We start from the raw sequence: 11,050 nt of genomic DNA on the forward strand, positions 1-11,050 counted from the left end.
ATATATACATACATATATATATATACACACATATATACACACATATACATATATATAAATAGCCTTGTTGGTTTACTGTCTTGCAAATAAAGCGGGAGGTCTTGGTTTCGAATCTCTGTGCGGGTTGGTTTCTCACTGTTCTGGATGTTCCAAGTCATTGCTGTTTCAAATATATCCATAAATTGGCTATATATTTATATGTATATACATGTATATATATATATATATGTATATATATATGTATTTATGTTGGCTGCCAAAACACATTTGATTGTAATTATATAGGTATATGTAAATAGGTGTATACATGTATAGAGTGTCTGTATATGCCTCTGTATATATATTGTATAGACTGTAACTGCAAGTATTTATAATCTTCTTCCATCTGACGTTTGTTTTGCTTGCCTCGAGCGAAACACTCCTGTCGATCAGCGGGATGTCTCTCGGTCATGCACTGTTGTGAAGTAACTAAGCACATGGTATTGGATTGGTGTAGATGTTTTCCTCGTCTTTATTTCCCAGGTTTTACCGGCATTCTTCTCGTCATCTTCTGCGCCGTCATCTATACCTTCGCCCTGCAGTATTCCCGTCGTAGAGTCTTCAAACTCTTCTGGCTGACCCACAACCTCTGGGTGGTCTACTTCATCCTCATGTTCCTCCACGGCTCCGGTAACCTCGTCCAGCCTCCATTCCTGTGGTTCTTTGCACTCGGACCTCTCATCTGGTACACCCTGGACAAGCTGGTCAGTATCGCCCGTAACAAGGCCGAAATCACTGTCACCGATGCCCAGCTTCTGCCATCAGGTACCTTCGTAATTAACTTTTGTACTGCGTGTCCAGTATTGTGTTTGCCTTGTCACTATGGTGATAATTGAATCAATTTTTAGTTTTTAGATTAAAAATAGCGCCGTAATAATTAAACCTGATCGGTCATTTCCGAGTTCCTCAAGTCAAGATTTTGACGGACGTGACAGAACTCTTCGAATGTAAAAAATGTATAAAAAAAAGGAAAAAAGAGAGAACTTATACTGTTGCTTTTTGGAGAAGAAAGTGTCATCCAAACATCTCTAACACATTTAATTTCATAACTGTGTCTGTTCCTTCGGCAGGTGTCACCATGTTGGAATTCAAGCGGCCCGTGAACTTTGACTACAAGTCCGGCCAGTGGGTGCGAATCGCCTGCAAGGTCCTCGGCGGCTCCGAGTATCACCCCTTCACACTGACCTCGGCACCCCACGAGGAGAACCTCTCCCTGCATATCCGAGCCATCGGACCCTGGACCATCAACGTCCGTAAGACCTATGACCCCAACGCCCTGCGTGACCATCCATACCCTAAGGTAAAGAAGTGCAGTCAGTTTATCTGCAACTGTTTATAGAAATTTATATGATTTTTTTTGTTTAACTTATTCGACATCAGTTTTTTCCCATTTTATACGTTTCTCTTCTCCTCCCCTGCAATCTTGGCATGGTGATAAGAATAGCCTGCTGTACTGCATAACAGCGAACCCCCCCACCCCCTCCTCAATGTCCAACAAAAAATGTGATCATTTTAACATGGCTGAAAAAAGTCATATGTAAAATAGACGAGAAGCAGAGTTCACCATATGACTATTTTAAAGCACCAGCCAAAGCCCAACTCACTTCAAACTCCACCCCAGACCCTCAAACCAGCGCAATCTAGCCATTCTATTTCAATTTTTTTCTTTCTTTTTGAATTTTAGAGTTTTCCCAAGTTGAACATTATTTGTTATGATGTCATTTTTTATTTATTTATTTATTTACATTATTGTAAAATTTTATTTTTTCCCCATTCTCTCAGCTGTATCTGGACGGACCCTACGGAGAGGGCCATCAGGACTGGTACCAGTTTGAAGTCTCTGTGTTGGTGGGTGGAGGCATCGGTGTCACACCATTTGCATCCATCTTGAAGGACATCGTCTTCAGATCACAGACCAACTCCAAGATCAACTGCAAGAAGGTGAGATCTGCGCATAATTTATATATCCAGCAGACACAAATATCAGTGTCAAGAGTTATTATGAAAAGTCTGAAATTTCAGCCTCGAAGAAGTAAAAACCAAACCGACAGCGTTTGAAGAGATCCGGTCGACATTCGCAATGTCTCTGCATAGATTGGATAATTACATTTCCACCTCATTTTAACAAACATTACCGAAAAGGGGAGTGTTCAGAAAGGTTCAGAAAGGCGTCCAGGATCGCGAAACATCCTTTGTAGAAATTGGAATTATTACTATTCATAATATCATCGATATCCTCCTAAAGTTGCACAATCGCAGCTAAACTTACCGTAAGATTTCGTGCAACAGAAACTGAAAAAGAGAAGAAAAGGGAACCAAAAGCCAAAAAAACAGAAGCAATAGTTAGAAATTGTCTTTTCTTTCTTTCCGTTAGGTCTATTTCATCTGGGTGACTCGTACTCAGAAGCACTTTGAGTGGCTGACCGACATCATCCGTGACGTTGAAGAGAAGGACGAAAAGGACTTGGTCTCCACCCATATCTTCATCACTCAGTTCTTCCAGAAATTTGACTTGCGGACAACCATGTTGGTAAGTGTGCAACCGATTTTGTGGTTTTTCAAAATCTGGGAGACTCCGAAGCTCGACTGCCTCGATTTCATAGATCTTGTTTTCGGTTGAACGTTTTTTTTCATTCCACCAGAAAAAAAAGAAGGATATATATGTCGGAAGAAGAGTTACGTAATCTCGTAATCAATACTCCGCAGTAGTTGGTTAAACAGAGCAGTGGGTCAGCAAACTCATTCGTTGTGTCATTGGGTTTGGAATGTCAGTTTATGCGAATTTCGTCTCAAGAATACACCCGGGTGTTCAACCTCATGCAGACGCAGGGGCCAGTTTTAATAGATTGTATGTAATAAAGAGAATTCAGAACGCTGCTGCGCGCGTGGTCTCTCTCACTAAAAAGTTTGATCACATCACTCCTCCCCCATTCATTGCATTGGCTTACCGTCTCTCAGCCCATCCAGTTTAAGATCCTACTTCACACATACAAAGGGATCAACGGCTTGCCCCTCAAGATATCACTGTACTACAGTTACGCTTTGCTCTTCCTATCATGCGCATTTGCAATTAACTCTTGGTCAAGGTACCCGCACTCGTTATGGCGATTGTGCCTTTTCTGTCGCTGCGCCTTCTCTTTGGAAGGAACTTCCATTTCACGTTCGTGACTCTCCCTCCTGTTGTATTTTTGTAAAGCGCTTTGAAATGCAGTATTAAGCGCTATATAAATGTAAAATTTGTTCTCTTTTTCTATAGTACATCTGTGAGAGACATTTCCAGAAGATCTCAAACCGTTCCCTCTTCACTGGCCTGCAATCCGTGACTCACTTTGGGCGCCCTCACTTTGAGTCCTTCCTGGGATCTCTGCAGGACGAACATCCAGAGGTGAGAATTTTATTTTTTCTTATTTTTTTTCTTATTTTTTGGGGTGGGGGAGGAGAGGGGGGAAGTATTTCACCAGTTATGTGGTCAGTTACATCTATAGTTATACAACTGCCAACTTGGGACAAATTTATACAGCTACAAAGGTTTATTCATTTTGTCCACATACTTGAAAAAGTAGAAATAGAATATTATGACAAAGGTTTATTCATTTTGTCCACATACTTAAAAAAGTAGAAAAAGAATATTATAAATGCTAGGAGGGGGTGGAGAGGGAGGGGCTGTGGTGTGAACAAACTTGAAAAAAATAGGAAGCCAGGAGGTAGTTAATCAAATTTGCAGGACAAAAGGGGGTGAGAGTTTAACAGTTAGTGTCTAAGTAATACCGTGAACTTTGAACAACATACATAACAGTTGAAGTATTTTTCTGTTTTTCTAATGGAAATCTCTATTTTCCTCTCGTATTCTACCCTTAGGCCTCCAAGGTAGGAGTCTTCAGTTGCGGTCCTCCTGGAATGACCAGCAACGTGGAGAAGGCCTGTGTGGAGCTCAACAAGTACGACGGAGCGGCATTCATGCATCACTTTGAAAACTTCTAGGATGGATGGAAGTTGGTTCTATAAACGGTTGAGGAAAAATTAAATACTACTTGTGAATAGGCAGTCGAGTAAACTGCAGAAATATTTGACAATGGTGTCGGCTAGTTTATCTTTTGTACTTTTGTAACCGAATAGTTCCTCCCCTACCCCGCCAAAGCCTTTCACCCCGTCTGATCAAACCGCGCCCCTACACGTCATCGACTCGATATGTAGTCTGTACGATATGAGAGAACACGTCCAAAATGTACGTGTTTCTAATTGGACTGAGGAGTGTTTGCATGCAAGACTTGTTCAGGAGACGATTTGGCAAATTCTTTCCCCGGTCCAGATTCTGAAAAAGGTCGGTACATGTACGTAATACTTGAGCAATGTTTCACCAAAAGTTGTTCCTGTTGTTGACGTAAGTAGAGGGTAAGGGGTGATGTGGTCATATATCTTTGGCTGTAATTAGCAAGTTTCATCCGTGAAATTTTTTTAGAAGCAGTCTTCAAGTAACTTCGTAGTAGAAGAATTTTAAGTTGCATAGCGTGTCAGTAGTGAGCCCTCATTGGTGGGATGACAGTCTGGGATTTACTCACTAATAAGGGTTATGATCATGAACAAAAAGAGGCTTAATGTTGAAAAATTAAATATATAGGATACACAGAATGTTGAAATGAAAACTTTATTAACTTTTATCGGTAATATTGTTGTCTTGTTAAACTTTCAGTGGTATGTTGGAGGAGGTGAATTGTCAATCAATGTTTGATTTGATTAGCTCATTAAATAATTAAGAATTTTGACATATAAGTGGGAAAGAGTTGTCTCATGTTTCAAGTGATTTTGATGCTTCATCTTACTTTGACTAATTTGTGTGATCTAAAAATCAAAATTTTGCTAAACGAAAAAAAAAATCTCCCAGGTACGGTTCTACGCATGTAAACGGGAAAAATCGAAAAAGCTTAGGAAAGGTCTTTATGTATGATAAAGAGAATAATTGAGAACTCTTTGGCTCTTAGAGACAGTAACAGAAATTACGGAGGAAAGATATCTCGTTGGAACTCACCTACATTGATTAAGTCTTTACAGAAAAAAAAGGTTCCTGTTTAAAAAACAGTTCCTAACTTGGAAATAAAATACATCTTCTAAGTAAAAAACGGCTGACATGTGGAATAGTGTGACACCAATTTTGACCTTGGTATGCCTTATATGGTACATCTGTTAAGCAAACCTGTTTCATTATTGTGTGTGTGTGCCTGTCATGTGGCACATTCAGTGCCTAGTGGATAGCGAACCAGATCAAATTATGTGAGAGATATGTGATCACCGTCACTTGTCGTGAAATGATGGTGACCGACTACGAGATTTTGCCTGTGTGCTGTGGTCCGGCTGTTAATCGATTGGAGTATTGAAGTTTAGTTAAGCTGTTTGTACAATCTATTCTACCTTACCTACACAAGGTTTGAATCTTTTCTACCTGATGAAGAAACAACTCAAACTTGTGAAATAACAATATAAATGGAATAAACATGTAGTTATGAGGTTACCTCTGGGATTTTAATACTAGTTTTTTGGGAACAAAAAAAACATTAAGACTACTACCGGACCCAATTTCTTTCACTCATTCGTTTGGTCTTTCTTTGCATGGTTTTTGTTTTGTTTTGTTTATGCTTCTTCGTTTTCTTCCTGTAAATGAGTATAAAAATATGCTTTATGCAGACTTTTGACGTTTTTGTGAAACTTTTTGTGGAAACTTGTGTTTATATGAGGGGTTTTAAAGAATAATGGGTGCTTTGTTTTTTAGGTAGCAAATCATATGAAAGAGGAGCAAAACAGATTAATTTTAGATCCAAAATAGGGATCATTTTGTGACTGTCTGGAAGGGTTAATATTCAAACATATATTTTTAATTATTTTCATTTTATGTTCATTTTGCTGAAAAAAATATTTCTATTTCTATTTTTTATTGTTATTTTCTTATTAGCGATATAGCTATGCAAATGATTTATCACATTTTGGTGAGTTAATAAGAAACTGTATTGTCAGTAAATGAAATAGAAAATAATATTTTTTTTTGTTTTTGTTTTTGTTTAGCAGTTTAACTCTTCTAAATAATCTCTTGCTTCTGCATAAAATGTATTGTACAAGTTTGAAGAATGTAAACTAAAGAAAATATTATTTTCATTTTGATGGTATTTTTGGGGGGATTTTGAATACAAATTAATGTTTATACAAGATTTAAAGTACCATATTTTGTCCTCATTTCATGGTTTAACACGTTTTATGTCGTTTCTCTGTTGCTTCCTTGGAAGGAGTTTAGCAGAAGTTTTTCTGGCTTCTGTTTAGACTAGCCAGTACACAAGAAACATATATACTGGTCTCGCACCACAATTAATTGTTCCATTGACTTACACACTAAACTCGTCAATTTCAAGACTTGCCAAAGCATAGATAGAAGTTTTTAACTGGTATATCCTACCCACCACATGATAGCTGAGACTTTGGCCTATCATGGCATTTGCAAACTTCCATATCATGACCGTTTAGATTTTGAGCTAAAAGAGGAGCAAGTTGAGCATACCGAACCCCCACACTTCCATCTGCTCGCTCGGAGTAATATCAACATTTAACCAAAGATTTTATAAAATGGTTTATATCACATTCGATCATCCCTTTTTCCACACCATCTGTGCTTTAAAATATGCTCTTTCATATAAAGGCAGAACAAATAATGACAGTAACTGATAACATGCTTAAACAAGCTTTACCTTAGGTACTTTTACCCCTTTTTCTCTGACAATGGTTAACCTTTCGAGCGGATATAGACTACTCTAATTTTGTTGCGGTACCTACTGTACGTAAAACAAAGCCAGGTGAACCACCAGATCCCCAATCCCTCCTACTCGTTGCCCAGATCAAATGCATGACTGCTGGGTTGGACTTATGGAGTTCGCCAAGTTCTTAAAAACTGTAGATAAACTTTCCAACGTGTGGAGAAATCCTTCGACCTATCCATCGAAATTGTTTGGGTCACCCCCCCCCCCCTCACATCCCCCATAGTTTGCGGACCGTCGCCAGAGTGGAAAACGAAGTTGAGGGAAGACTGATAACTCTCGTCACTTTTTAAATTAGGAGCCCATTTTATCAGATTTATGGATACACTTATCTACCTTTGCCATATGATCTCAGGCAGGGTATATATGGGATTATGTAATTCACCCCTACCCTGACTCCTCGCCCACTTTCGACCAGGCGCGTAGCCAGGAATTTGCCAAGGGAGGGGCGAAACTGTAGATTCGGCATTGCAAACTATCTAAGCGTAGCGCCACCATGAGTTGGCGCGAAGCGTACAAGAAAATTTTGGCTGAAAATGCCTCCTAGATCGCTGGAAATGGCACTTCCCAGGCCTTGTAAGTTGCATCTTAGCATTTTCTCTTTTGAAAATACTAGCGATATCATAAAAACATTAAAAAAAAAAAAAAAAATATGCTCAAGGGGGAGGGGGGGCGGCTGCCCCCTTCGCCCCCCCCCCTTGGCTACGCGCCTGCTTTCGCCACCCAATTATGAAAATGTTCAACCCATACAGTGTAAAGAATTGAAATTATGAAGCATGATTATCTTTATGAGTTACATTCCAGTACTGGACATTCCAATCTTGACTGATGCAACATAATTTAATATTGTCATTTCGTTTACCAAAAAAAAAAAAAAAATCCAAAGTTGTAAATAAGTTTGACTGGAAATGAGTCACTAATTTCAAACAGTTGATACCGATATAGATTAGATGCATTTTACTGAATCAAATTTTTCAATTAAAAAATTCAGAGAACTAACAATAGAAAATCGTGGGTTGCTCTCGAGGGAGGGGAGGGGAAAGGAGGTGCTAAGGATATGGAGGAGAAGGAATGGGGCATTTGTAAATTAAGAGGAGTGTCTGAGACCTTTACAAAGCATCTGCTTGTGGCTTGCATATAAATATGAAAATTTTAATTATTAATCGATCACATTTCTTCCGAATTCAATCTTAGAAACTATATTCTGTCTAATCTAGTTGATTTTACTCTGCATCACTGGAGGTTGCCAGCATTTTGTAACAAACTTTAATACCATGATGTCATCATGTTTTCTATCATTAGATATCATTATACTCGACATTATCATGTAAAAATGACTTTCAATCGAAAAATTTTTTTGTTGAAATATTCAGACCCTTTGTATATGTAGAGAGTAATTCTATAGTGGGTTAAACTTTTCATTTACACCGAAATGATTATTACATTATTACATCTTATACTGACTCTAAAGACTACCTGGGTTTTCGTTTCACATATAGAAACAAACAACTTATTGATATGTGACATACTTATTGACCTGTTTAATTATCTTATAACACCACTTCCATTATATCGTTTACATTCCAATCATTCCCCCTCCCCCACCCCACCCCCTTTCCGTTGATTATTATTGTTTAGTCTTTTATCTTTCACTCAAAATGAATCATGCAGCCTACTTAATGCAAATCCTATACCTTATCCTAACATGGGAAGATATACCGACAAGAAAATAGTGTACTTAACCTATAGATATAGACGCGCCATTTTATTACATGTTGAACAGTGATTGTTCATTAATCAGAAGGCTTGTCAGTACTGCGATAAAAGCAGCTCCCTCCGACTAGAATGAGAGTTTATTAAATAATTGCGTAGATTGGTATCACGTTACATTGTTTGGGCGTCTCTTTTACTTTTATCATTGGAAAATAAAGAGGGTTCTAAGAAAAAACAACAACATTAGGTTAATAAACATTTTCGACAATTTATATATATACATATATATCTATATATATCCTTGCTAGCAACGGAAGCGAAGTGTTGATAGCTATTAATTTTGAGCAATACATGAAAGCAAATTTATATATTCAAATATAAATAGAAAAATATACGACAAAAGCACTATACAAGGTCTCAAGGGGAAATATAACGAGAAAAGCTAAAACACAACAGAAACTGACACTAAATAGTACCAGCCACAAGAAAATAAAAATGATTCAGTTTTTTAGGCAAGATGGAGAAAAAAAAACCAAGAAAGAGGAGAGGTATATAGATTAATAGAAAAGGAAAAGATTGATTCCCCCGAAGAGCAATACTTGCTAGAATTTACCGATCTGTGTCTTGATACAAGGCTGAAATGCGTCAAAACCCACTTTGCAGTAGATTTGGTTTCAGCGGCTTCGGCCCATCGTCGGCAATTAAGCCCCTTTTACACGCATGATGCTTTTAAGACTTGTCACATTTAATCAACCTACTCTAACTGTGAAAGGACGAAAATCATCGCTAGTGTCAGCAGGGGACGAAAGACGTTAGTCCTTGGACACAAAATGGCGGGTGAGGCAAAGAACTATTAGTTAGGGATATCTCAAAAATTAAACTGCCTTTAAGATCTATGTTTATGAAATGAATTATATTGTATTTATAAGGTTTGATCATTGATATTCATATCAACAGGCAGACAGTGTCTTTCGATTAATGAGTATTTTTAATTAGGTAATAAATAGAGCAAATAATTAATCGAAAGGGGGTTATGAAAAGAGTTGCTCAAATAATTAGCCTAATCGAAAGGACGTTAAATGAAAAGAGTTGCTTTGGAGAGTTAATTGGCATCGTGTTCGTGACATTAATTACTCACACGAGCAGTCATCAGAAATAATTGTGTTAACGACTGTAAGAATACTCGTTATTTTATGTGTCGTTGATTTACGATAAAACGATTAAATCTTAATAGACATAAGTTATGATCACATTAATAAACAACGAGAAGTTTTGTAATATGAATGTATCTTATATATGTGTTATAAGTCCTTCTCCTTCTTCTTCTCCTTCTCCTTCTCCTTCTCCTTCTCCTTCTCCTTCTCCTTCTCCTTCTCCTTCTCCTTCTCCTTCTCCTTCTCCTTCTCCTTCTCCTTCTCCTTCTCCTTCTCCTTCTCCTTCTCCTTCTCCTTCTCCTTCTCCTTCTCCTTCTCCTTCTCCTTCTCCTTCTCCTTCTCCTTCTCCTTCTCCTTCTTCTTCTCCTCCTCCTTCTCCTTCTCCTTCTCCTTCGTCTTCGTCTTCGTCATTGCTTTTGGATTTTGGTTTTGGGGTTTTGGGGTTATGGGTTTTGGTTTTTTTTTTTTTGGGGGGGGGGGTGGGGGTACTTTGTTCTTTGTTTTTGATTTGTTTTCTCTTTTCCTTTATCTTTTTTTCTTTTCTTTTCTTTTTTGCTTTGTTTGTTTTTTAAAGAAATTTATCTTTGCTGGCTGAAATTTAAAATATATATATATTTAACTTTAGACCAAGTTGTCTATTGATTTTCAGTCGCCTGGACAGTTCAGTATCAAATTAATTAAAAGGAATAAACTTTCTCTTTCCAATAACTTTCTTTCATTCTGACCCGACGATGTTACTGTATAAAAGTATGCAACGGTAAACTCACTGGTAAATTAAAGAGAAAATTTGATAAGAACAAAGACATTTTTTGACTCGAATCTCGTTTATCTAATCAAATTTCTTTTGTTTTTAAACTATAAAGCCCTTCAAAGTAATGCAAAGAACTTGTTCCCGTTTCCTTTGTTTGCTTGCTTGCTATTCACATTATTGTGCATCATTTTTTTTTATTGCCTTATAACCGGAACACCACCTTCAGCTTCATATAAAATGTGATAAAATCACCTTTACCCGTTTTCCTTATTAATTTAATGGTTTATTAATTTTTTTCTCATTTTTATTCATTTATTTTACATATATCCTTTTTTTTTTTCTTTTTTTTTTTGGTCTTTTGTCATTTGGGTTTGGCGAGATTTGAGACCTATTTCTGTTAACTTACGTCTAAATCTCTCTACTCGCCATTAATCATGTTATCTCTCGAGCAGACTACACCCGTGAATATAATATATCAAATGAACACCGCATCTTGTTATTCGACACTCCTTTCGCGCCAAAATAGTTTGTATTAGTGCCAAATTAGGCTACCCTTCTTCTCTCTTACAATAATCTTTGCTGTTTTACAGCAACAACAA

At 37.5% G+C, this 11,050-nt stretch overlaps 1 protein-coding gene and 1 long non-coding RNA gene across 4 annotated transcripts in view; one reads left to right on the forward strand and one right to left on the reverse strand.

Annotated features, from left to right (window-relative positions):
- Positions 1-6,236, forward strand: part of LOC139978155 (dual oxidase 1-like) — a 35,009-nt gene extending 28,773 nt beyond the window's left edge. For all 3 annotated transcript variants that reach the window (XM_071988055.1, XM_071988056.1, XM_071988057.1), the window contains 6 exons: positions 523-804; positions 1,110-1,339; positions 1,822-1,980; positions 2,414-2,569; positions 3,296-3,424; positions 3,898-6,236. In XM_071988055.1, coding sequence (XP_071844156.1) covers positions 523-804; positions 1,110-1,339; positions 1,822-1,980; positions 2,414-2,569; positions 3,296-3,424; positions 3,898-4,020 — 1,079 coding nt within the window. In that variant the 3' untranslated portion in view covers positions 4,021-6,236. The remainder of the gene's footprint in view (positions 1-522; positions 805-1,109; positions 1,340-1,821; positions 1,981-2,413; positions 2,570-3,295; positions 3,425-3,897) is intronic.
- On the reverse strand, positions 4,877-10,097 carry LOC139978156 (uncharacterized). Its single transcript, XR_011796912.1, has 2 exons — positions 5,477-10,097; positions 4,877-5,445 (listed from the first exon to the last, which is right to left on the reverse strand). It is a non-coding gene; the product is annotated as an uncharacterized lncRNA (long non-coding RNA).
- Between the last annotated feature and the right edge of the window lie 953 nt (positions 10,098-11,050).

Source organism: Apostichopus japonicus, chromosome 13 (assembly GCF_037975245.1).
Source record: "Apostichopus japonicus isolate 1M-3 chromosome 13, ASM3797524v1, whole genome shotgun sequence".
In the NCBI taxonomy this organism is placed as follows: Eukaryota; Metazoa; Echinodermata; class Holothuroidea; order Aspidochirotida; family Stichopodidae; genus Apostichopus; species Apostichopus japonicus.